We start from the raw sequence: 27557 nt of genomic DNA on the forward strand, positions 1-27557 counted from the left end.
TTCACTCCCCAAAAAACATGCTTAGCAAAGATATGTACATATTTGTTGATCAGTATGAATCAAAAATTAACAGGTGAAGCACGGACTCAATTGCAAAATGTTCCAAAGAGCATAACCTCTTTGAAATACTGCCTTATCATTTAGGAGTACTAAAATAATATTTTTCATCTCCTTGGGAAGAGAACTGAAGAAAAATAGTAGAGATTTTGATAGATGAAAGACATTCTTTCCTTCCCTTCCTCTGTTTTTTTCAGTTGGCTTGTTACTGGGTTTTTTTCCATCCCCATGGCAAAACGTGAGCTGGAGTAAGGGTGACATTAGGGTTGGTTTGCTCATTGGTTTGTTTCATTAAAAATTCCCAAAGTGTAGGGGGTTTTCATCTGTTTTTATAGACCCATTTTTTAAAGTTTCAGGGAGCCAAGAAGATGATGTTTTATGGATAGCAATGGCAGGAACTCATCAGATTTGGGCACTGATGTTGGAAGGTGGAAAGCTACCAAAGGGAAGGTAAGGAACTGTAATAAGAGACGTGGAATTGCCATTTGTCTTGATAAACAACTTTCAACCCCCAAAGAGAGAGATAATAAAATTAAAGTAGACTTTTTTTCAGCTGGACTTAGCTTGAAACTTGCTGTTAAGCTTCTGTAAAGCAGACACGTGTCCTTGGAAGTTAGCCTGCTTTTCCCTGCATCTGGTAGATGAAATAAAGGTGCTACTTCTGATATAAAACTATGACTGAATTAGTGATGAATGATAAGGTGAAATAAATAAGCACAAAGGCACTGAATAATTCCCAGTGCTGCAGCACTGTTGGTTTTATATCTCACAAACACTTGTCCTGTAGCTTCTGTCAATTCGAAATGTCTGAAGTATTACAAATTCATTCTTGAATGCATTCTGTTTTTCTTTAGTGATTTAAAGAAAGGAGTCTGCCTTCGTTTTGCTGGGAGTGGAAATGAGGAGAACAGAAACAATGCATACCCACATAAGGCAGGCTTTGCACAGCCTTCAGGCCTCTCACTGGCTTCTGAGGAACCATGGAATTGCCTTTTTGTAGCAGATAGCGAGAGCAGCACCGTGCGAACCATCTCTCTGAAAGACGGAGTAGTGAAGCACCTTGTAGGAGGAGAGAGAGATCCATTGGTAATCACTTCAAAACTTCCCACACTGCCTTACTAATATTCCTCAAGCCTGACCTGGAGGAACCACTTTTGGGGTGAGAGGGTAAATCAGTTTCCGTGGCTGTCAATTTTTTAACTTCACTGCTTGGAATGCCAATGTGTGCCGTTTGTGACGCTCAGGTTGTAGCCCAGATTGTTGCTCCTCAGATAATAAAATAGTTGGCTTATTTTTAAAATAGCCAACTTGATTCAGCCTTCTGTGGTCATTAGAGCCAGCTGGATTCATACGGATAATTTAAATGTCAGAGTTTCCATTTCCATGGTTAGCATCCACACTTCCCACTTTTCAGTATCCTTGTTTTGAATTTGTCTTGATTTTTTTTTTTTTGAATCTGTGAATTTCTATTTATTATGTGATGATTTAAATTCATGTCAACATTGAGTTATTAAATGTATTAATTAAATACTTTTTCAGAATTTGTTTGCCTTTGGTGATGTGGATGGAGCAGGCATAAATGCAAAGCTGCAGCATCCCTTAGGGGTAGCATGGGACAAGAAAAGAAAACTGCTGTATGTGGCAGATTCCTATAATCATAAGGTAAGCATATAGTAGCTTGTTATATACAGTTTGCAGTATTTACCACTATGAAAGATTATTTCAGGAACACAGAAAGATTGTGCTTCATTTGTTTCAGCTGAGGAAACAAGATTATATGGGTTCCTTTGTGGGTTCTTTTTTTCTTTCCTTCCTTCTTTTATGGGTCCTTCTCTTTACTATTGTTTTGCTGTCACATGCTGCTGTGTTGATATGATGGTCCCTTGGGAAAGGGGAATTTGAAGTGCCAAGTTACAGTCCAGGCTAAAGACCCTTTCTTTATATCTTCCAAAATATGAAGCAGAGCAGAAGAGCTAGGAGTCAGGAATACTGCAGGTTTAAAAAAAACGAGAGAAAAAGAGGAGTTGCTTTTCCCTTAAAAAGCCACTTAACTCCAATTTTTAGAAGTGTTATGGTTTGCCTCCATGGAACTCTGAGTTAAGAGAGATTGTTTTATGTGGTTCTTCTCTGCTATTTAAGCTTTCATCTGTAGAGGGGTTTTAACTGTACTTTGATTAAATACATTAAAAGAAAAGGAATTGGTTTTAATTTGAAGAATAAAGTATGTAACATTAAGTGCTTATTGAAATATATGTGGCAAATGAGATTTTGTTTCGGATATTGTATAAAGTATCGTACATTTTTTTTGTTAAGAAAAAAACAACACTTTATTTTTTTTTTAATATTATAACTTAGCCTACTAGTTTCATTACACTTTTGCTATTTTGCAAATGTTTCCAGAAAGGCAACAAACGGTAGAAAACAAAACATTGAGTTGTTGGTGCCTTCTCACCAGAGGGAGAGGTGCCTTCAGAGTTGTGAAAGGGAACTATGAAGGCCAGAGGAGGAAGTGAAGTCCAGTAGGGAATGGCAGGGTAGATGGGACATGTAATTTGATAAGATAGGGTAACATAGCATCTAGGACACACACTTGGTAACTAAGGTACTGGAAGTTAGTGCTGGCTTCTGAAAATGTGAGACTTAAGATAATACAGAACTTCTAAATTTTGGTGCATTTTTTTCAGATAATTTTTTGTTTGTTTGTTTCTTTGGTTATCTTAGATTAAGGTTGTAGATCCCAAGATGAAGAACTGTGCTACCCTGGCAGGTACAGGAGAAGCAAGCAATGTTATTGGTTCCAGCTTTACACAGTCAACTTTTAATGAACCAGGAGGTTTGTGTGTTGAAGAAAACGGCCACTTGATGTATGTTGCAGACACAAATAATCATCAGATTAAAGTGCTGGATTTGGAAACAAAAATTCTTTCCATGGCAAGTAATACTTAGTAAACAGGCTGATAGTGGTGTTTGTTGATATAAATTACTATTACAGACTTTGGCAAGTGGTATAAAAATCATATAGCAAATAAACCCTTGGGTACAGTAGCTGTATCTAGAGCAAGTTTTGTGATGATCTGGCAGATAAGCATTGTCTGTGTTTATTGCAGAGTTGTTGAAAGCCTTAGCTTTGGAAATGCAGCTTCTGCATGAAAATAGGAAGTGATGATTTTCTTGAATACAATAATACAGACACATAAGTTATTTAAAAATACAGCCTCATTTTTCAGTATGAAAAGCATTTTCTGAGCACTTTGTAGTAATTAGAAGTTGAAACCATTACTGTGACCTTTGATGAAGCTGTAAGAGGTGATTTTGGGAGGTCAGAGATTTAAAGTGGGATAAATAGCAGGTTTCCAAGTTGTCTATCCAAAACCCCTGTCATAATTGAGCCACACTGTATTTGATTATACAAGGGCAAAAAAATTCTGTCCATCTTACAAGGGCACTATGTCTTAATGTTTTCATTCATACATATATATATATACATAAACACGTCTCTATATGACATAACATATGTCTTGCATTTAATAGTGCATGACCTTAACATGTGTTTAAATTTCCATACCATATAGCATGTTGGGAGCTTTTCTGGGAAATTATCCTTTACATTCCTGTGCAATGTGCATGGTTAAAATCTTGAATTCTACTACTGAAGCATGCAGTTTAGCACCAGATTGAAGGAAATAACAATAAAATGCATTAAAAGTAAAAATACAATGCAATTGGTTAACATTTTAATTTAAAAGATACTCTAGACAGTGGCTACTCTTAAGTAATGTGGATTTTATGGTTTTCATATTAAAAATGTATTTGAATTAATCAAATCAGTTTTATCTTTATAATTAAAAAAAAATAAATTTGTATTAGTAGTACTGTTGCACTTTGTCAGAATGTTTTATTCTGATGGCCAAATTGTCGTATATTAGATTTCTTAGTCCATGGCAACTTTGAAACTGTGATTGTATTGTTAAAGTCTGTTTTCTTTCACTACAAATACAAATATTTTGTTTGATTTCTACTGATAGTTGCCTATCCTGAGTCCAGAAGCATGTGATGTTCCAGATAACCTCCCAGTGCAAAAGGATAAAGTGACAAACCTTCCAAAACTGCCTAAATCTGCACCAAATATTCAACTTCCTTCACTTACTGTAGCTCCTGGCCAGACAATTCAATTTTTCTTAAAGTTGACTCTTCCTCCGGATTCAAAATTAAATGAAGAAGCTCCCAGTTCCTGGTTTGTCACAGCAGAAGGTAAAGTTCCTGTGGTGTTTATCAGTTGAACAGGAGTTGGGAAGATACAGAGGGGGCTATGTCATGTTGTCCTTGCAATACAGGAAATCTCTTTCTGATGAATAAATGTACCTCCCAAACCTTTGTCCCCATTTGATCTTATAATGCAGAACATGTTATTTAGACTTGATACATTCAACAGCTGGAGTGCAAAGATTAAAAAAAAAAGACTTGAGGTTCCTTTTTGCTTGAATTAATACATTCTGCATTGTTATTTGTTTTTAACTTTATTGGAACAAGCTGCTAGTGGAGGTTTGCAAAGGTACTGATCCCCCTTTAATGTTTGCCCTCTCCACTCCATCACTGTGAACAGATTATCCCAACCTTGCCCTTTGTTTCTGGGAGAAAGCTTCCTATTAAACTCAATCACATTCCTGAAAGAGATTTTTTTTTTCTTTAGTCATTTCCAAAAAGTATTTGAGATACATCTGTACCAGTCTGAACCTGCTTTATTGTCATTTATTTTTGCTTATTTGTACTTCTAAATTCAGGCAAGAAATACACAGCAATTTGTATGAACAAATTATGCATCAGTAGTAGTTCTTTATCCCAGTGTGCTTTTGGAGTTCAAATAGACTATATCCAGTAGAGTTGGCACACTGAGTTGGCAACTCAGCAAATCATTTCAGGCATATAAATTCCAGTGTCAACTTTTAGATTATTTCTGAAAAATGCCAAAAAGAGAACTTCATACACCTCACAGTAAAATACAAAGTACAATGCAGTGAGCTAGATACATTTATTGTGCAGTTAATTTTTGAGTTTATATACTAAATATTTAAATAAACATGAAAATCAAGTCTGAACATTGCTAAATTGCAACCCACTTGTGAAACCAACACTTCTGTTTGGAAATGCCATAAATGATTTACAGTTTTATGCATTTATGGCATTTCTTTAACCTGGAGTATCAGGTCTCTGATACAAATGCATAGCATCCCATTACTTTAAAGATTTTTGTTTGCATATCTCAGAATAAATTTTAATAAACTTTAAAGAGTATATGGGACAAATTGCAGCTCCATTGCATTTAAGTACTGTATTTATGGTTCTGAAGCAGCCCTATGGATCTCCTAATCTTTTTATGACTGCTAAAGAAGCATTTTTAAATTACTTTCTTCTTTTTTTTTCCACAACTGGAAAAATCAGTAAGGAAATTTATAGAATCATAAAATTTTCAAGGTTGGAAGGGACTTTTAAGATCATCTAGTTCCTGGCCTCAAAAACTCCCAGGGATGGGGCTTCCACCACCTCTGTACAACCTGTTCCAGTGTCTCACCACACTCATGGTGAAGAACTTCTTCCTGACTTAAAATCTGAATCTCCCCTCTTCTAGTTTGAATCCATTCCCCCTAGTACTGTCACTACCTAACATCCTAAAAAGTCCCTCAGCAGCTTTCTTGTAGGACCCCTTCAGATACTGGAAGGCTACAGTAAGGTCTTCTCAGACCAGACTGAATAACCCCAGCTCTCTCAGTTTCTTCACAGCAGAGGTGCCCCAGCTCTCTTGTCATCCTCATAATCATCCTTGAAATTTCCCCTGATGTTGCATATAGAGAGAAAGTCTGTGTTGCCCTATATGTAAAATTAGTGATTTCTGTAGGTTTCAGGCATGGTGTTAGATATTCTAATGGTAATTTTTTTTTTCTTTTACAGACAATACCTGGTTGCTTCAAGGACAGTGTCTTTCTGGACAAATAAAGGATGTTTCCCATCAAACAATCATTCCTTTTCAGTTGCCCAGGAGCTGTCTGTCAGCTGAAGCTATCCTGGCTATCAAAGCATGCCTCTACTATTGCAGCAAAGGTAGCAGTGCCTGTCTGATGAAAGGAATCTCTTTCAATCAGCCTTTACACATAGCAAGTACAAACCAAGGCAACTTGACTCAAGTTGAACTGATACACACATTTTTAAATAACTAATCCAAAGCTGGCCAGTTTTATACTTTATTATCCACTGCTTCTGTAGGAGAAAATAACGATAGATAACATTTCTCAGTTTTTCATTTTCCTGGAGCTTATGGCAAAGCTGAGAAATTATATATGTGGTAAGGTTAAGTAATTCTCTGCAACTTGATGGGGAAATTTATCATCACAACCTCATTTCTATTAATTACAGTAGCATTAATAATATTGTAATACTCTGGACTCTGTTGCCAGTTTTAAATATATTGGATGTATGCCATTCCAAGCATTGAGCAACAATTCTGAGTCCTTTTGAAAGAGCTGGTGTTACTTTGTGATGTTACTGTAAGAGGTTCTTTGCACTGTATATACTATACTGATAACTTTGAAGTAAAAGTTACAAAATCCTTTTGTGCACTTATTAAATTTTAATGGAATGTCAAAATGAATACGTTCTTTCTCCAGGCTATGAAAGATTATCTATCTTGCTTATTTTTCTGTAATGGCATTTATGACACATGTATTTCAAAAATACATCTTAAACTAGGTGCAGCTCTGATTTTATACAAAGTGAGTGTTTTGCTTATCCAGATATGACTGCCTTATATGAAGAGCTCAGTTTCATGGAAAAATTTCTGTGAAAGGAAGTGTTCAAGTTCCTACAAAAGAATTTCATGATATTTCCAACAAAGAATGTGCCTCTCTAGTGTATGTATAGAAAGAAAAAAAAAAAAAAGAAGCACAAAACCATGCTGGAGCTTTTTCTTATACATATGAATTTACATTTTGCAGTAAGTGATAGATAATGGTTGAATATCTAAACTGCAAAAATTAGATGTCACCCATTCCAAGCACAATGGTTCACTTTCCTTTCCTACTTTTATGATTTCTCTATAAAGACTTGTCTGCAGGCTTCTGTCTTGCAAATAAGTAATACTAAGAAGAATATTATCTTCTTGAAGCCTGAGAGTCTTCTGAAGTCATTGTTAGTCCCCCAATTTGTAATAGTGGCCACTGATCCTGAAATATATATTTAATAATGGGTTATTTGCATTCATGTTTAGAGGTTCTGAGCTTTTGCTAGAAAACTTGTAACCTAATCTTGGTGCTTTAAAACTGTATTACAGAACTCTGCCTTTGGTGGTGAAGTGTTTTGCAAGTAAAATTCCTTCAGCTTCCATAGTAAAAACAAAGAACAGGGAGGATTTTTATTTGAAATGGAGCTTCCACAGTGCTTGGGTGGTAATTGGATTAGGCTCTGTGGTCTGGTCATGAGGATCAGTTCTGAGAAGATGGTTTTGCTTTATGTTTGAAGGTAGTATTTTCACATGTATAATAAAGTACAGTGGTGAAATAATTTTTATACAGTCTTTTCTAAAATACTCACCATTGTTCCTGACAACTGTCAGTAAATCTCCAGTATAATTTGTTATTGCTCTTTCTTACTTAAAGGCTGAGTGAAATGTTGGTCATGAGACTGAGAGGCTTTTGTTTTAAGGGAACCACATGGACTGGTTTGGTTTCTCCTTCCATTGAAATGAAATGTCAGTCTATCTGCAAGTTCTCTGTAGTACCAGAAATGGTTATTATCTCACCTGTCAGCAAGGCAAGGGCTGAACTATTATTTTTCTTGTGTTTACTTTTTGAGCAACTTTTCTATAGTTCAGTGTTTCAGCTCTTTTGGGTAAGCCTTTCAATTCTCACGTCATTTTGAAGAAAGAGGAAGCTTTACTGCTTTGTTCACAGATGGCAAATGCTATTGGAAGGATGAAGGTAAAGAAAATGATATGGGCATTTATCATTTTTTACACTAAAGTACAGCTCACTCCTTTAGAATTCTTTGTTTTTTTTAACTTTGGATGGTAGCCAGGAAACCTCAGATCAGCTTCCAGCTAGCCCACAAATTTTCTGTTGCTTCCTGAAAAAAAACAAGCATTAGTTTCAGAAGTTTGGAATAACCAACTAAACTGTTACTGTTATCTTGAACATAAAATACAGGAGATGGATTTTTTTCCTCTCATTTTCAACTAGAATGACATTATATTTCTCTATTTCAGTTAGATGGGATCATCAAATTCTGTATTCTAGTCTTAAAAAAAACCACAAACAAACAAAGAATAATCAACAAATTTATATTCTTATTGACTCTTCTTAATTAGTGTAAAGACTGTATTCTTAACTTTATTTAACTATAGTGTGTAATATTCCAATATAATATTGGAAATGTTTTCTATCTAAATATATATATTTATGTCATACCCTTTTTGCTTTCAACTTCAGTCACTGTATGTAGACACACTCAGGACCACTGTAAAAGCTTATTGGGAAAGGTGCTAGTAAATAGTAGGAAAACTGTTGCATAAGCATCAAAATGAAGTCTGGGATCAAACTGTACAGGACCTTTAAATATTTAATGTAGCCAAATTTTAAGCAATTGTTTTTAAAGGGAACAGTTTCAGCCTTACTAGTGGGGAGGAGGAATATATCTTTTTGAACCAGTTTTTTCTTTATGTTTTCTTAGCATCCATTCCTTGCAGCAGATGCCTGAATCTTATATAAACTAGGGGAGTGGGGGATGGTGTGCTCTATCTGTGCTACTAATACTCTTTCTACAAAGCCTCAGAGCATGGCTTGGCACTGCACTGTAATGGCTTTATGTTAAAGGAAGGCAGAAGGTGTGCTGCCATCTCAAAGACACACAAGCCACTATTTACAAAGAAAAGCTATATATACCAAAATGCTTTCCCCTTGCATCCAGTTCTAAGCCATTTCAGGCAATAACCCTTTTAGTTTGCAAAGGAGAGTTGCTTTTCCTAACTCACCTCAGTGGGCTTCACACAGAGACACTGCTCTAATCATTCTCCTTCATCATCTTAGGAGCAGCTGATTCTCAGTGTGCTCCAGTTCTTGCTGGTGAAGTTACTGGGGTTCTGCTTCTTGCTCACACTGGGATTGGCCTTTAACCATATTTCTGTGTTTGGTTTGTCCGAGGAACAACATGTACGTTTCCACAGTCACTCCTTCTGCTTCACCTTTGGTGTACAGACATTTGAATGTTCTATAATTAGAAAAAATAGTTTTTAAAAGCTTGTGGAAATGGGATACTGTTTCCATTGCTTCCTCCAGGGTTCACAAGATGCTCTTACAGTAAAGCAGAAAGTGCCATAAATGTAATGAGACAGGCATACAGAATAACATGTACAAGCTACAGTAATTTATTTCAGTTAAGCACCAGAAAACATCTTCAAAATATGATTTACAAAAATAGAAAATAATACTCTTCTGTCTAAATACTGAAAAATCAGATATATTGATTTCTAGTATCTCTTCGTATGATAATTTAGTTTATTAGTGTTTCCTGATACAAAAATTCTAAGCAGTTTGGTATGGTTCATCACTCCCAGATTTGTATCTTCCAGTAAAAGAATAATTCAAGGTCTTTTGAACACATACCTTTCTACAGACTTGAATAGGGTTTGCATCAGATCTTAATAAAGTAATAAATTACTGTAGCAAATTTGTAAAGAATATTGGTCGTGGTTATATAATGAAAGCAAGTTCAGTGGCATTTGCAGTTTTTGGTTGTAATGTTTGCTTTTCTGGAATAGCTTTAGTTTTGAATGGAAATATTAATAGTTCTATGAGATGTTTTTAGAAATTTTATTTAATTACAGTACAATATTTTTCATTAGATGAGAAGAAAGATAATGTGATTTTGAAGAGGGAGTGTATTGTGTTTTAATAGCTTTTTTATGTTGAATTCAGTAGTAATTTTCTGTAGTTTGTTCCCTTCTGTTGAAGGAAGGGAGCTGTCTGTGTAAACCTATTGATGGGCACATATTTAATACATACATTAAGTACAGATCAGATAAGTAATACATGAGAACATTTTTATAGCATCATGTAAATGTCTTGTCTGTTTTGCCTCAGAAAAGGTGCATATGGCTTCCAGTACACGGTATATATTCCTAATGCACTTTTTTTATTCCACTGTGCAAGTCTTGTAGCTCAAACCACAGGCAAAACTACTTTTTGTGAGAACATAAAGAAAAACTTATTCCTTATATCTTGCTCGTAAGAGGAGGATGATCAGAATCAAGTGACTTCCCTTCTCATGCAGGAACATGTCCTTTTGCTCCATTAATTCCTGACTACTTATTTTAGCAAAGAGAGTTCTGTTATTGACCACAAATGCTCTTTAATTTGATTCTTAACAAGAATTTCTACATACATGAGAGCTTTAAATGTCTGCCTTTGTAATTGTGAGTGGTAAATCAAGTTGAAAGCAGCTGATGGTTTAGCATTCAGCAGCACAGATCTATGTTCATTCTTATGGTCTGTAGTTTTTTTAAAATCACTGTTATTCACTGAGACTTACTCAGTGACTTACACATTGCAGCTAAACTCCCATAGAATTATGTTCATAAACTGTGTGTTTCAACTCAAAAGTAAGTTTTATTAATTGTATAATGTGGAAGAGATGCTGTGACACATTGTGTATATGTCCTCCAGGCTGCAGCTGTGCTACCTGAGGAGATTTTGTTATGCACAGTAGCTCACCAACCACCCACAGTAATTCTCCTCTCAAGTCTGCCAGCTCAGTTGTTTAAATAATCAATTAAAACTACTGATTAATGTTAGCAAAAATGTAGTCTTTAGAATTGATCATTCTAATTTTAATTTCAATTGTTCTGTCACTCTTTAGGGAATCTTCTTTGTCCCAAGCAGGTGACAGTATGGTGATAGTACAACAGTACAAATTGTGACAGTAAGTTGGAAACAGCTGTTGAAAATGTGAGACCCTGTTATTTTTTAATTAGACCACCACATCTGTCTTTGTTTTCTACAACAGATCATAAATTTAGAAACAGTATTTTTAATATCTTACATTCCATTATGTTCATATAACCAAATTTAAGTACTGTCTTCAATCAGAAGCAGCTGTTCTTACATTCTTATAGTTTTTGTACTATCATACATAAAATCACTCTAGTTAAAGATTAGGATTGGTTATTGTTAAGTATTCATAGAATCATAGAATGGTTTTGGTTGGAAGACACCTTAAAGATCAACTCATTCCAACCCCTCTGCTATGGGCAGAGGCCCTTTCCACTAGACCAGGTTGCTCCAAGACTCATCCAGCCCTCCTTTGAACACTTTCAGGGATGGAGCATCCACAACCTTCCTCTGTAGCCTGTTGCAGTGTCTCACCACCCTCATGGTGAAGAATTTCCTCCCAATGTCTAGTCTAAATCTACCCTCTTGGAGTTTAAAGCCATCCTTGCCCTGTCACTTCTTGCCCTTGTAAAAAGTCCCTCCCCAGCTTTCCTCTAGGCCCCCTTCAGGGACTGGAAGGCTGCTATAAGGTCTCCTAGGAACCTTCTCTTCTCCAGGCTGAAGAGACATTCAGCATACCTAGCACTAGCTCCTGAGTTTATCTTGGTTTCTTTGTCATAATATTATGGGGGATTTTGGTTAGGTTTTTGGCTGCATCTTTCCCTTCTGTGATTTCCCCAAGAATGAAATGCAGCCAGTATCTTGTTACCATGGAGGCATCCAAGTAGGATAATTCCCTCCACCATTCCCTGCCCCTCCCCTGCTTTAGGGATGGGGATGTTAACAGTAATAGGGATGTCCAGTTTCCTGGCAGCTCACTCCAAAAGGATGCAGATGAGGTGAGGATTTCCAGATGAGCTACATCGTGACACTTTTTCTCTAAGTGGATAGTTCTAGTGCATACTGGCTTTCTGGGATTACCTGCTTCTTTGAGCTCTCCGGAGAGGAACCTAAAGGTGAACTACCTGAGATAAATGACAAATCAGCAGCCCAGCTGAAGTGCATGTATACCAATGCACGCAGCATGGGCAACATACAGGAGGAGCTGGAAGCCATCGTGCGGCAGGAAAGCTATGATGTAGTCGCTATCACAGAAACGTGGTGGGATGACTCCCATGACTGGAGTGCTGCCATGGGTGGATACAGGCTCTTCAGAAGGGACAGGCAGGGTAGGAGTGGTGGAGGGGTAGCCCTATATGTTAGAGAATCTCTCAACACTGTAGAAGTTGAGACCACCAATAATAGGGCAGAATGCCTGTGGGTTAGAATCAGTGGGAAGGTCATCAAGGCCGATATCGTGATGGGAGTCTGTTACAGACTGCCCAATCAGGATGATGAGGTCGACGAAATATTCTACAAGCAACTGGAGGATGTTTCAAAATCATCATCCCTTATTCTCGTAGGTGACTTCAACTTGCCAGACATCTGCTGGGAACTCCACACCGCAGAGAGGAGGCAGTCTAGGAGATTCCTAGAGTGTATTGAAGACAATTTCCTGCTCCAACTAGTAAATGAGCCCACCAGGGACGGAGCCCCACTTGACCTTCTTTTCACAAACAGAGAGGGGCTGGTGGGAGATGTGGTGGTTGATGGACGACTGGGACTTAGTGACCATGAAATAATAGAGTTTTCAATACTCAGGGATACAAGGAGGGTTGTCAGTAAAACCTCTGTGTTGGACTTCCGGAGAGCAAATTTTGGACTATTCAAAAGACTAGTTCAGAGTATACCCTGGGAAACAGCCCTTGAAAACAGAGGGGTCCAGGAGGGATGGACATACTTCAAAGAGCATATTCTGATAGCACAGGAACAGGCTGTCCCAGAGTCCCGGAAGGCGAGCCGGCGGGGAAGGCAACCAGTCTGGCTGAACTGGGAGACTCTGAAAGAAATTAGGATTAAGAAGAGGGCCTATCAATTATGGAAAAAAGGGCTAACTTCTCAAGAGGAATTTAGGAATATAGTCAGATCATGTAGAAAGAAAATCAGAGAGACAAAAGCACAACATGAACTGAATCTTGCTACTTCTGTGAAGGACAATAAGAAATGCTTCTACAGATATATCAATAGCAAAAGAAGAGGCAAGGAAAACATTCATTCTGTACTGGACGTGGGTGGGAATATAGTTATCAAAGATGAGGAAAAGGCTGAGGTATTTAACACCTTCTTTACCTCAGTTTTCAACAGAAAGACAGGTTATCCTGTTGACAGCAGGCTTCTGGAGCCTATAGAAGGTGATAAAAATCTAAACAGCCCCCCTGTAATATTGAAGGACACAGTCAGGGACCTCTTGAGCTGCTTGGACCCCCACAAGTCTATGGGATCGGATGGGATCCACCCAAGAGTGATGAGGGAGCTGGCAGAAGAGCTCGCCAAGCCTCTCTCTATCATCTACCAACAGTCCTGGCTCACGGGGGACATCCCAGACGATTGGAAGTTGGCGAATGTCATGCCAATCCACAAAAAGGGCCGGAAGGAGGACCCGGGAAACTACAGGCCCGTCAGCCTGACCTCAGTGCCTGGCAGGGTTATGGAGCAGATCATCCTCAGTGCAATCACACAGCACCTGCAGGATGGGCAAGGGATCAGACCCAGCCAGCACGGGTTTAGGAAGGGCAGGTCCTGCCTGACCAACCTGATCTCCTTTTATGATCAGGTGACCCTTTTGGTGGATGAGGGGAAGGCGGTGGATGTGGTCTACCTGGATTTCAGCAAAGCCTTTGACACCGTCCCCCATAGCATTCTCCTGAAAAAGCTGTCAGCCCACAGCTTGGACAGGAGCACCCTGTGCTGGGTTAGAAACTGGCTGGAGGGCCGGGCCCAGAGAGTGGTGGTGAACGGGGCTGCATCCAGTTGGCGGCCGGTCACTAGTGGTGTCCCCCAGGGATCAGTATTGGGCCCAGTTCTGTTCAATATCTTTATCGACGACCTAGACGAAGGGATTGAGTCCATCATCAGCAAATTCGCAGATGACACCAAGCTGGGAGGAAGTGTGGACCAACTCGAAGGCAGGAGGGCTCTGCAGAGGGACCTGGACAGACTAGAGAGCTGGGCCGATTCCAACGGGATGAGGTTCAACAAGGCCAAGTGCCGGGTCCTGCACTTTGGCCACAACAACCCCATGCAGCGCTACAGGCTGGGCACAGAGTGGCTGGAGAGCAGCCAGGCAGAAAGGGACCTGGGAGTCTGCATCGACAAGAAACTGAACATGAGCCAGCAGTGTGCCCAGGTGGCCAAGAAGGCCAATGGCATCCTGGCCTGTATCAAAAACAGCGTCACCAGCAGGTCCAGGGAGGTGATTCTTCCCCTGTACTCAGCACTGGTTAGGCCACACCTCGAGTACTGTGTCCAGTTCTGGGCCCCTCAGTTTAAGAAGGATGTAGAGGTCCTGGAACAGGTCCAAAGGAGGGCAACCAGGCTGGTGAAGGGACTCGAGCACAGGCCCTATGAGGAGAGGCTGAGAGAGCTGGGGCTGTTCAGCCTGAAGAAGAGGAGGCTCAGGGGAGACCTCATTGCTGTCTACAACTACCTGAAAGGAGGCTGTAGCGAGGTGGGAACTGGACTCTTTTCACAGACGACCTTCAACAAGACAAGAGGACACAGTCTTAAGTTGTGCCAGGGGAGGTTTAGGTTAGATATTAGAAAGAATTTCTTCACGGAGAGGGTGATTAGGCTATGGAATGGACTGCCCGGAGAGGTGGTAGATTCTCCGTCCCTGGAGACATTTAAAAAAAGACTGGATGTGGCACTCAGTGCCATGGTCTAGCAACTGCTCCGGTGGGTCAAGGGTTGGACTAGATGATCTCTGAGGTCCCTTCCAACCTGGCTAATTCTATGATTCTATGATTCTATGATTCTTAGCTCTGCTTCTGTTTATGGTCTCTAAACCCTTGCTCCATAAAGAGGGCAAGATTTTTCCCCTTCTTATTCCTGCAGAGCTCTTTATACGATACTCTTAAAATCTGGTAATAACTACCAGATTCTAGAACCTATTTAGACCCTCCTCCATGAATCTAGATAGCATTAGATTAAGATGATGTCCTCAGGTTAGCCTCATCAAGCTTTATACTGATGCAGTTACTGTCATTTTTTTTTACCTTTACCTCTGGCCCTGTTCATTGTGGTCCTGAAGCTTTTTCTGGATCTCACAGAGCATCCCATCAAACCTGAGTTGCCTATGCAGGGATTTTGATGGTTCTTAATTCCAGGAAACTTTGATACTTCAAAGTTAAATACTTTGAGTATTAGAAGATTTGAAAGACACCCAAGTTTCTGTCTTGCTGCAGATTGTGCTTCATTATTTCCAGAGGTTTGTCACAGCTGAAAAACCAAAAACCTTGAATATAAGTTGAAGAGTGTTTGTGTGGATATAATTACTTACTGCTTAGTGTGCTGCTTTGTTGGTCCATTGCTTTCAAGTGTACCAGAGAACATTTTGTCCAATTGCAGGCAATAGGGCTAAGCAAAAGAATGAGAAGTAGTTTAAAGTCTTGCCTGATTCCTTTTAAATATTGACAGTTCTGAGCTAAAGAAATCTCACTTGTAAAAATCTGTTCATAAGTCTACTTTAATGCTCTGTACTCAACATGCCTCAAAAGAAAACTATTCTACACTGTGTATTTACCCTTTTAAACTAAGTATTTAGAAACTCAGCCCATCTGTCCATGGCCAGACTTCACAGAAAGCAAGATAACTACTCTCAATTTGATTCCACATTCTTTTTTTTTATTTTTTTAATAGCTTATTTTTCAAACTTTTGATTAAAATACTTGGTTTTGATCCATACATTGGAGGAGTCTGTCCTGAGAGTTGCCTATGTCAGATAACTGGCTTCTAGATTTTAAAAACAGAACTGATAGTAGAGGAGCAGGATTGTTAAATGTTTTATATTTTGAGTATTTAAATTCAAAGCTATACGATTTCCCTTTTAGAGGAGAATTAATGAGATTAAAACTTTCTCTTCTGTAAATCGTTACCACTAATGTGACATTAATCATGTATCATTAAATCTGTGATGGATCCATGTGATTTTTATAGAGAAATTAAATAATAAGAATAATGTGGTTGTAAAACTGCTTCTGGGTGAAATCCAGGTGCTCCAAGGTTAGCAGCAAATAGCTTTAGTAGTTCAGTCCTGTATGACCAAAATTCTGCATTTTCATTTCATCATGATGGCTGAAGGAAAAAATCAGTGCCTTGCATAAAAATACTTGAAAATGTATCTTTACAGAAATGCTGGAGTGCTGATTGAAATAAGATATTTGACCTTCATGATTTCTAATTTTTCATTTTTTTTTAAAATTCAATTCTAAATCTGAAACTATGAAGAATTTTTCTTCATGGTATTTGAATTAAATTGAAATTAGGGTGCTTTCTGTCCAATTGATTTTTTCCTTAATCTTGTGAACCAACTTCTGAAACTATTGTTCTTTTGTACAATTTGAAACAAACTTGGAGCGGATTTCAGACATCTTGCTGAAAATGTGATGTGAGTGAGATGGAAGGCAAAACATTAGTTTGATCTGAAAGGGTGAGGATGATGCTTCTTGGTGTTTGAGGGGTGCAGAGTTTGTCCTTGATTTTGCTTTGCTCTGTTTTTTTTTTTTCCTTCTCTACAGATCAGCAAAAATTCTTTAAATGGCAGAGATTTGTATGTAGGGGCAGCTGCAAAAGGTCAGGTTCTCTCACTGTGAAACCATGTAACTTCATTTAAGTTGTGATGCTGGTGGATGTCCAAAATTCCCAGCAGTATTATAGTAGTGTAGAAAGTCTCATATGAGCACTTAACATCTTAATGCCTCCATATGGGTTAAGAGTAAAGACAGGGATTGGTTTTCTTCCATGAGAACTTTTTGGACATTGGAATATTTTTTCTGTTCTTCGAGATACTAAACCTCTTGATTTTCCATTGTATGTGGTGATGCAAAGCCTTTCAAATATCTGAACATTTAAAAGGATGTGTTTTATATTTGTTGCTACAAAATGGGTAAAGAATTAAAACTGAAGGCTCTTCATTTACTGCTGATGCATATTGTGTAAATTCTTCATACACAGCATTGCCCAATACTGTTCTTAAAAATATTAATGGATTATGATCCTTTTTAAATAAAAGGTAAATGTCCTGTAATATGAGAGCAAGTAAATGTCAGCATCAGATATCAATTTTACAAATAAGCAGTGTTGAAAGAATGTACTCTTTCTCCTATGAAACCTCTTTCTCCCTGTAAAGCTTTTTCATGGAAAAATAAACATTAAAAGTTTCACCTTTTCTTTCAAGGCTGGGTTTGTCTCCAATCTTTACATCAATGAAGGTGTGGAAGTTATGAAATGCACTTGCTGTACAGGATTACACCTTGATTAAAATCCTGTCATTAAAAGTACTGTTAGTTTCACAGACTTTTTCCCACAGGGTTCTGCAGCTGTGAGTGTCACCTGGATGCTCAGTGACCAAAGGGTTTGGTAAGTCAGATGGAGTTGTGGGGACTCTCCAATTTCAGTGTTATGCAGTGGTCTGGAAACAAGATCTGGTTTTATTCCATTTCTGCACATGAGAGAGATGAGAAATGGAGTTGCTGCATGAGTCTTGGACTGCCTGTTTTGTAGCCTTGAGGTTATTGCAGAGATGCCAGAACAGGCTCAGCTACTGGAACAGCTCTCTCAGTTTGTTATCCATGTTATTGTTGCTAAAATATGCCACAGGCTGCAGTATGTGGGAGCCTGTTCAATAACATGTTTAATAATTATGGTTGAGCTATATTTTAACAGTAGTGTCCAAAAAAATGTAATTGTTTTGGTGTAGTTGTTTTCCTTCGGTAATTGTTTTTTGGCTTTGACTAAGAATAAATGGATACAGGCTTCTCATGTACACCAGTTCAACTGAGGAGTGACACCAACATACCTACAAAGACAATCCTTTATTCTGCCTATCATCCTTTTATTGATATTGTGATTTATCACTAATGAAAGGATTGTGTGCCAACAGTTCTGGCATGTGTACTATAGGTATGTCCCTTCTTGCTACAGATAATTCCTCATGACAATTCATTCAACTATTGAAAACATTTATAAATACTACTTAAAAAACTCATCTGACTTTCTTTGATTTCCATCCAGATGTTCAGCTTAGCATGATGCAGTAAGTTGGAATTTGTAATGCCTATGTTTTATTATAAAGTGGATCTGAAATATGTGCCAAGCCTAACTTGGGCAGCTTAGGCAGGCTTGGTGTCACCTGTCAGCATTAATGAGCATTTGCCTTGGATATAAAGCTGAAAGTTTGCTTGGCTTCCATCACCATCTCTGGAATGACACCTTCACCCCCAGCTTTTATCTAAATATTCTTAAAACAACAACTCTGTGTGTCCACAGATTTGTACATTCTGTGTGAAATCTTACAGATTCCTCTGTGTGTACTAATGGCATTTGTGTGACTGAGCTGGACTCCTGTGTTGTGCCAGAAGCCAGGAAGGCACTGCCCAGTAGAGATCTATAGGGTTGTAAAGTCACTGCTCTAGGAAACGATTAATTAGGTTGTTTCTGAAAACAAGGGAAAGGAGCCTTTCATTTGAAATTGGCTAACTGGGCCAAGATATTTTCTTGTTATTGCAACGGATTCTTCAATCTCCTGCCAAGAGGAACTTATCCGGAGATTGGGTAGATGGGGCTTTAAAGAGCTTCTCTCCCTGCCCTGTCCTTCCCAGCTGAAGTAGTTTCCTGTAGCTGTTCAAAATCATGACCCTGCTACCTCATCTGAATTTTATCTTTTCTTCCTGTCAGCCTGGTATTTCATGCACACAGTACCAGCAGACACTGAAAAAATTACCTGATGGTTGTTTTATGTGCCGCAGTCTGTAGCAAAGTTCCAGCCTCTCTCTAACTGGGTTTTGTAGAGCCAGTTCGCCTCCTTTGCCCTCTTCCTGAAGTACAGAAATCAAAATAGAGGTGAAAATTTCAGCCTACAAGTGTAAAAGAGTAGCTGTCTAAAGTATTGCTACAGCAGCACTTGATGTTTCTTTCATTCTTTGGAAAAACATTAGCAAGTTGGAACCCTTACTTAAATCTCTCCATATTTTTCTTATCTCAGGTGTTCCCTTAAGCAGAGCATGTGGGCTTGACAATTCTCAGAGCTCCTCACAACAGGCTGTAAATAGTGGGTATATTTTCTAAACACTGGACAAAGCTGCAAAATTAAGGACTAGTTAGATATTAACAAAGAAGTTGCTTCAGTAAAACCAAATATTTAATCCAATTTACCCCTGCGCAGTACATTCATATGTGTATTGCATTCACCATGGAAATGCAATGTTATTTTTAGTCTTTGAAGCTATGATTGCAATTACTGTCTTTAAGAACTGAAAAGGTGTTTTTACACATCAGTTCTACTATATTCTTTTTAATATATATTTTTTTATATATTATTTTTTCCTTTGGAAAAGGACATCACTTCCCTAGCCTGCATCTGGGATGACAGCACAGAAGTGTGACATGTTTTAAGCAAAGCAAAGCAGAGTCAACAGTTTAATTAATGGTCAGCAGCAAGCATAAGCACCTTCCCTCCCTCTCCTTCTGCACTCTGACACACTCATGACTTGTCTAAAGCTGTTACGTTCTCCATATTGTCATCTGAGGTTGATACAGATACCACTAAGAATGAGAGATGTACCAGTTTTTCAGAATCTTAATACATTCAACAAATGGAACTACAGGAGAGAATATAAAATTGAAATGCACCAGTATGTAGGAGCATTGATGCCTAAATGGCAATTAAATCCAAGGGAAAGTTGCTGGGGGCTACTGAGAAATCCTCCATTTAGTTTTTTCTCTTCTTTATGCAGCTGAGTGAAGATGGATTTAATTAGCTTTTTTGCTGTGCATTTGGCAGTAGAAGTGCTGTTGTTATTGTGGACTTGAATCAAAGGAGATGCATGTGACAGAACTCCTTAGATTGCATGAGGAAAGTAGAGAGGATGCACTGGAATGTTTAGAAATGGTGTCCCTCAAAGAGTGACAGAATTTGCCTCACAAATTCACTGGTAAGTGCAAAATGAAACATTTACTGAATCATAACAGGTTTAGTTATGAATTTAAACTAGCAGGGCATTACATTTCTTTATTTAATTGAGGATGCTGAACAGAACGATTCACTTTCCACTTTCCACTATGGTTTGTTACATGGAAATGCATAAAATAAAGGAAAAATACAGAACTCTACCAAGAGAAGTAGGAGGGGTGCTATATTTTATAAAAAAAGTGTAAGCATTTTGTTTCTGATCTACAGCAAGCTTGCTGTATTAAAAAAAATGTATTTTTCTATGTTAGTAGATGGAGAGTCTCAGCAACTTTATGACCTACTTCTGGTCTATGTAAGTATATCCCCTCTCACATGTTATGTATTTTTCTTACATACTTGGTTCAGGGTCTTTCCTGCTTTCACAGCCTGTGGTTCCCTAATCACTGTGGTGCCCTCTGGTGCTCTCCATGTCACAGTTTTGACAGTAGAAGAATCTTCCTTATTACAATTACCTGACAGCAGGTGTGCATCTCTTTTCCAAGACAAGTCTAGTGTAGGTGAACCTGTCATAGTAATTGTTATCCACCTTCTAACAGCCAGAAGGCTTGCGAAGTGCCTTGTACCTTATGTTGTTAACCTAGCAAACCTGTGTATTTTAAACTGAGAAATGCTTACAGTCAAGTAAAGAAGTTTTCAGAGAAAGTGATCAAGTTATTCTGAAGCAATTCTGACCTATCATCCTAAGAATTATGAGGACTATTGTAAATAATCCTATATCCTAGCCACTGTTTTGTCAGCCAGGGAAATTAGCATGGAAAATCCATTAGGACTGTGTTCCAGCACAGTATTTCTGTAGTATATATATATGTATACTCAGCATTAAAATCTACTGAATTCTTTCTGTTCCAATTCAGTAGAAAGTTTGACTATGTGACATAAACCACGTGAAGGTTGAACTCTGAGGTGGAATAAATTTTCCTGCTTCTAACTGGACAGTGGGCTTTATATATTTCTGTCAGGCAATAAATAGATGTGTTTATCCCTACATTGCCACACTTGTTCATCTCTGCTGAGTTTCTTAATGACTGTCACCTGAGCCTTTTCATTCTACCTTTATCTCTCTAATTCTCCTAAAGCATGCAGGCCATTGGCTGTCTACCTGTAGCTCCTTTCATTCACAAAAGAAAAGTAGCTTAATTTCTCTTGTATTGTAAAAAATTATTTCTAACCTGTACACCTCTTTCCCTTTCCTTTTTATGCTCATGAAATGTACTATTGGCAGGAACTCCTGCTTTCTCTCTGATTTCTATATTACATCCCACTAATTTGGCTGTCCCCATGCTGACCACTCAGATTGCTCTCAGCAAGGTTTCGAATGATCTGTTGGGAGCCAAATCTCTTCAATCTGCTTGGCCTGCCAGTTGCTTTAAAACATTTTTTTAACTTTGAAATTTTCACATTCTTTGCTACTGTATGTCCCTTTTTTCCAGTTCTCTGAATTCTTTGGAAACTGCTCCTTCATCGTGTACCTGTCTGAATAGTCCTCGTCTTTCCCATCTCCACCTTTTGGTGGGAATTCCCCTGGACTTCCACTCCTCCTTCCCTCTTTCCATTGCACACTTTGTCTCTGGATGGTAAAAAGTTCAACAACCACCTGTGATGGACTCAGAGCTCTCCCCCTCTCTCTCTTCCAGATTAGTCTCTTTATATCAGACTGAAATCTCATCCTTGATTTTCTTCTGACTTTATAATATTTAATATATCTGAAAAGTCCTAATCATCTACATTATTCTTTCATGTTATTCCTTTCTTCTATCACGCAATCCCACTGATGACAGACAAGCCTTAGAACTTCACCATTCAGATTTCAGCATCTCACTGGTTTCTTAGGTTTTGACAGTATTATGAATTTTTGCAGATTTTTCTTCCACTTTTCATCTTCTCCCTCTCTCTTGTCTGACCACTTGTTCAAGGTTTTCTACCTCATGTGTCCAGCCTGTAGAACACACTGTGTTAGTTAACAGAATCTTGCCCTGCTCTTACCTATCCAAAATGTGACTTTGTCAAGTGTTGGTTTTGTAGCCCGAAGGGTGCTGAGTGAAACATTACTTTTTGAATCCCCTGCCAGCTCTTCCTACGTGCTAGTATCAAGCATATGCTGCACCTCCACATATTTCAATATGCTGTTCACAGCATAGTCATATCCTCTCCTGTGAGATTTTACTAATTTTCCGTATACCAACTCCTGCCTCTGATTTTTTCATTTTTCTGCACCATTATTCACTATTAATCTTGCAAACATTGCAAGAAAGACATTTGAAGCGTCCCTTAATTTTCTAAAGCATTTCCTTATCAGCACTGTCAAAGCCTTCCTTACAACATTTCTTTCAAATAATGTCAACATTTATGCTCTCCTGAGCTAAGATCACTCACTATTAAAGCAACAGTTCTCTTATTGTTCACTATCAGCCCCCATCTGTGGGCTGCACTTATCATTTGTTGCCTGGTGTTGTGCATCTCTTGTTAAGGTCTTGGTGGACACAGGACTTTCTTCTCCTTATGTGTTTACACAAGACCTAATGCCATAGAATTTTTCCCGAGAACAACTCCTAGACACTATGGTGATATAAATGATAATAGCAGTTGGTATGACAGGTTTATTTCCCTAGCAGGGCTTAATCTTAGCAAAACAGCTTTAAAAATAGATTCAGGAGCCAGAAAAACAAAGTACATTTACAAAATTTGAAGTTCTTCTTCCATCATTCCAATGCCTTGCTCTTGCCTATCTATTTGTAGATGAATCTTCCATTTCTTGTCCCACTGAAGCTTCAGCAATGTACAAGTAAACAAATTTAAAAACCTTCCTGAACCAGGGGGATTACATCCTTAGTCCAGGAATTCTGGAAGGGCTCACAGAGTTCAGCTAAACTGCATGTCTCTCCAGGTTCAAGTTCTAAAGGGTCCAAAGACTTTATCATGCTTTTTATAGGGATGTTTGATACTGAAAAAAATGTTGAAGTTGGCTAGAAATGCATCTGGTTTTTTTCAGTTTGTTCTAGTGGATAAAGAAGCAATTAATTGTAACATAAAAAAACAAATGAGTATTGGACACAAGGTTTGATCCTGCACTGAGGTGCCTTTCGTCTTCCACCAAAATACAGCAGATCCCAATCATCTGAGTGAAGGAAGTAAAGGATCCCACTGATGGCTGTTGCAAAGGGCACATTTGGAGTGTCTGTAGGAGCTGAGATTTGTGGCTATTTTTCCCATAATTGGAAATTCCCATAATTCCCATAATATAATTCCCATAATGGTTCACTCCATGGCTTTGGACAAACCACAAGGATGTGTCCTGAACTGCTGGTTTTTACCCTGAAATTAATATCTGAGTGACTGGTCAATGTTATTTCTGAACACCTACCTGACTTTTTCATGTTTGGCACTGAGCACCTGTAAGGTCATGAACAATTTCATGGATTTTACTTGGTATTTTGAGCAGAAGGATTTGAAATTCTCAGTTCTACACTTCTGTATAAGCTGCATATTTCTACACACTCTGCAGCAGGAGTTGCTTCCCATCATTCCCATATCCATAGAACCACAGAAAAGTTTAGTTTTGAAAAGATCTTCCATATCACCAAATACTTTTTTTTTGGGGGGGGGAGGGGAGGTGGGGGGACATGTGCTACTGCCTTACCTGCAGAGTGGCTCAGAATGGAGTGGATCCTCCTAAGAAGTTGTCAGCTCCTGCTGCCAAGGGGATGCTTTGGGCTGTTTGGAGCATCACTCATTTATTTGGAGGAAGTGGGAATGACATTTTTACCTGAGGCCAGGTCTGCCAGGATCAGCTTCTCCTGGTCAAAGGGAGAAGGTGGGAAGCCTTGCCCTGAGGTGGAGTTGTGTGAGAGCTCAATGTCAGGGAGGAATTCTGGAGTATTCCAGGTGCAGGGTAAGTGCCCCAACAGGTAGGTGGTCAGGAAGCTTTTTCATGGAGAACTTCTGCAATTGTACAGAAATCTTCTGGCCTGGCCTGGTTTATTTTTACCTTTAATCCTGAAGAATTCATGTCTGATATTCTAACCTTATTTTCTCATGTTTTATTAGAACTCGCTTGCAAAGCCTCATTCCAGTATGCGTGGGATCCAGAGCTTAGCTTCTCACTCAAAGCTGCCTTCTTAACTCCTTCACTCCTCCCCCTAGTTGATTCTCCTTTTAAGATAATACAGTATCTATGGCAAATATCAGAAGGAACAAACGTATGGTTTCCCTTTTTCTGTCAAATGGAAGGACCTAGGACATGAAGTAAACATTGGGAAATAAGCATCTAACACCCATAAAATTCAGCAAAAATTTTAAGATACTACCTTAGGAACTTGATTTTATTTGTCCAGAGGCCCTAACTTCGGTTTATTTATTTTACACTCCTAAGAGAGTTGCACAACTTTTAAGATTAAAGAAACCCTGTAACTAATGCAGTTAATATTTTAGTTGAGAGTACAAGGATGCATAACAGAAACTGTCATAAAACACAGCAAAGTCTGAGTCAGGTCTTGTCTGTTATGGCAGTGGGAACTGAGAGTGATCAGTTCTCTGTGATTAAATATCAATTTCCTAATCACCTACACCATAATTAAACATGTTCTTGTAGATGCTGGCTTACTAATACTTGCAAGCTTTTCTGCTTATTGTTTTATCAAATGGAATTTGGTTTTTTGTTTTGTTTTTTGCAAAACTGACAGTTTTAATGGCACTTCAATTTTTTTTTTCAGTCAGAGGAATGCAAATAAAGTATTTGAGCCAGCTCTTTGGGATACTTTTCTTTCCCATGCCTCTGAATATCTACCTGTTCAAATCCAGTTCTCAGTTTTGACTTACGAAATCACTTCTAAATCAGAGTAAAGTAACTTTCACTATTTTTTCCTACTGAGAAAGAAATCCCATTTTGAGTGTCATCATTTCTCCAGGACAAAACTGTGTGTCCTGATGACCTGTGTGTGGCAGATGTAGAGGTTCTGCTGGTACCAGGCCCAGATGCCCAGCAAAGACAGTGCTCAGAAGGAGCAGCCTGCCCAGAAGAACCAATCTGGAAATAAAGTGAGAGCAGGAGTTGATTACTACACACAGACGGAGTGCAATGAAAGAAAAATTAAGTTTTTCAGATCAGTGCCATAAGCAAGAGTAGATTGTTAGTTCTTGGCTTGCCTGATGCCTACATGTGCCACCCCCAAAATGTCCAAGGAAGGGTAGAGTTATTGTCTGGGCCATTGATTTGCTGGTATGGGCATAGCATCTGTGGCTGAATAACCTAGAAAATGAACTCTGCAAAAGATTTCTTTTGGAAAAATGTCCCCTTTGTAGAGGCTGCTTGTTGGTCTTCAGCTTTTCAACACTCTGTCCATGCTTCATTGTCCAGGAGTATTGCTGCTGACGGCAAGGAGCATGTGTATACAGACTGATTTTTTTCATGTGCCTAGCACAGTGGGGCTCTAGCCCTAATGTGGGATTGCTGCGTGTTGCTTTAATAGAAACAAATGAGTAAAATGATGGGATCTCTCTTTTTAAAAGTCCTACACTCTTACTGAAAACCTTGGACTGCAGATCACCCCCTCTCCAGGAGACCTGACAACCTGTTATAAGCAGGCCTGGATGATGGCAGATATGTGATTATATTTAAATATCCCTGTCAAAAAAAGCATTTCCTGGGTTGTTTTGCTCTTGGCCTCCTGTTTGAAAGGTTGCATTGCATTTTCTGTGTTCTTAATAAAACCCTTCTGCAGCACTAAAAAGGAGTTAAAAGCCCTGAATTAACCCTGTAAGTACCATTTACCTGGCAAAATAAATATGTAGGAGTGCAAAACCAAACCAAAACAACAAATCTATACTGTGTCTATGAGAATATCTCACAGTGGCAAAAAAAAAAAAAATAAATGTTCCAGTTTGTTCAAAGTCCAGATGAATCTGAGTTTCACTTTCAAAGAAAGATTCATGTTGCAAATCTCCTGTGTCCTGCTGCTTAACTCATCAGCTTCAGAGAAGATAAGAACATGCTATTAAGCAAACTATCAAAGTTTATTTACACAATGTCTTAAAGCAGAAGCTTTCAGTGGTATGGCCAGGTGGTTAGTATCTATTGTCAACTTTTTTATGCATGCCAGTTCAGTAGTATACATTCTCCATCCTGTAAGCAAGATGCTGTTCACTGTACAATGCTCCATAATCCTAAATCTGAGGGGTTAATGTGCTCTCATCTTTAATCTCCTGGAATCCTTTTCCTTTCATTTTGAAATTTATGAACATTTTCACAGAGCACATCCTCCAGTAAACACAATTTTAAAAAATCAAATAATCCAGTCAGCTTTAAGTTCAAAAACTATTTATGTATCAAGTGGGAATCTGGCAATGCAGTGTTTATCTACCATAGTCTTTCAGCTTTGCAAATCCTGAGACCTCTCTCGTGTTGTGAACATTGTTGACTGAGTGTGACAGGGATCAAGCTTGAACTGAGAGCCCTTAGCACCTCAGATCATCAGGGTATTTAGAAGAAAATTGAATATTCCTATGTCTTGAGTGAAGGTACAGTAACTTAATAAGATAATTTGGATATTTGTGGCCTGTGTCACCACAAGATTTATTTGAGCCCACAGTGACAACAGATTTCTCTGCAGTTGCTGTGGACTAGAAGACCACAGCTTCAAGGTGGTAGCAATAAGATAAGCAAAGTCGTGTATAATATTGCAAATTCTAGACAAACTCACTGAGATATTTTAAGCAACTTGACTGTTTTTAAAGGAAGAATATTTTAAAAAGTGCTAGAAGAATGGCATATTAGAAACATTGCAGAATGCAAATACTTGACAAATATTTCTACAACCTTGGAATCTAAAAGTGGTTTTCACTTTGTTGTCTTTTTTTTTTTTTTTTGCATTGCTTCCCCTGACAATGACAAGTGTCTCAAAACTGTGCATTTCTTTCCAGATAAAGCTTGACCTTTGCTGCTTTTCTTCTTCATCAAATAGCACTGCTAAAAATATACATCAGACAAGAAAGTGAATGAATCATTCAGCTATGAAAGACTTATTTTGAAACTGTAGGGAAATATATACCTGGGCATGCGGGCTTGGAGTTGATTAAACCACCACATTTGCAAAATCCTTAGATCTTGGCTCCTGTAAAGTTGATTCAGAACTCAGAGAAAGACCATGTGCAAAATTTGCAGAAGTGCATGCAGCAGATATGCAACAATATCCATGAACTGTAAAAACGAGTTCTAGTGGTTCAGGCAGTGTTAAGAAGCACAGAAGCACTCACAGAATGTTAGAATCACAGAATACCTCCAACTGGAAGGGGCCCATAATATTTCAGGTGAAGACTTCCATGTAGGAAGAACCAAGCATTGCCCTCCTCATACCTGCTTAATATCAATTACTGGTGGTGTCAGGGGTCATGCAGCCACCCCCCCAAGA

The 27557-nt window shown here is 38.6% G+C and overlaps 1 protein-coding gene across 2 annotated transcripts in view; it reads left to right on the top strand.

Moving 5' to 3' along the window:
* The window catches only part of NHLRC2 (NHL repeat containing 2), a 30596-nt gene extending 20647 nt beyond the window's left edge, over nt 1–9949 (top strand). For both annotated transcript variants that reach the window (XM_030453096.1, XM_030453095.1), the window contains 6 exons: nt 408–507; nt 912–1143; nt 1597–1719; nt 2779–2988; nt 4083–4308; nt 6004–9949. In XM_030453096.1, the coding sequence (XP_030308956.1) occupies nt 408–507; nt 912–1143; nt 1597–1719; nt 2779–2988; nt 4083–4308; nt 6004–6269 (1157 nt within the window). In that variant the 3' untranslated portion in view covers nt 6270–9949. The remainder of the gene's footprint in view (nt 1–407; nt 508–911; nt 1144–1596; nt 1720–2778; nt 2989–4082; nt 4309–6003) is intronic.
* Nucleotides 9950–27557: the final 17608 nt, after the last annotated feature.

Source organism: Calypte anna, chromosome 6 (assembly GCF_003957555.1).
Source record: "Calypte anna isolate BGI_N300 chromosome 6, bCalAnn1_v1.p, whole genome shotgun sequence".
In the NCBI taxonomy this organism is placed as follows: domain Eukaryota; kingdom Metazoa; phylum Chordata; class Aves; order Apodiformes; family Trochilidae; genus Calypte; species Calypte anna.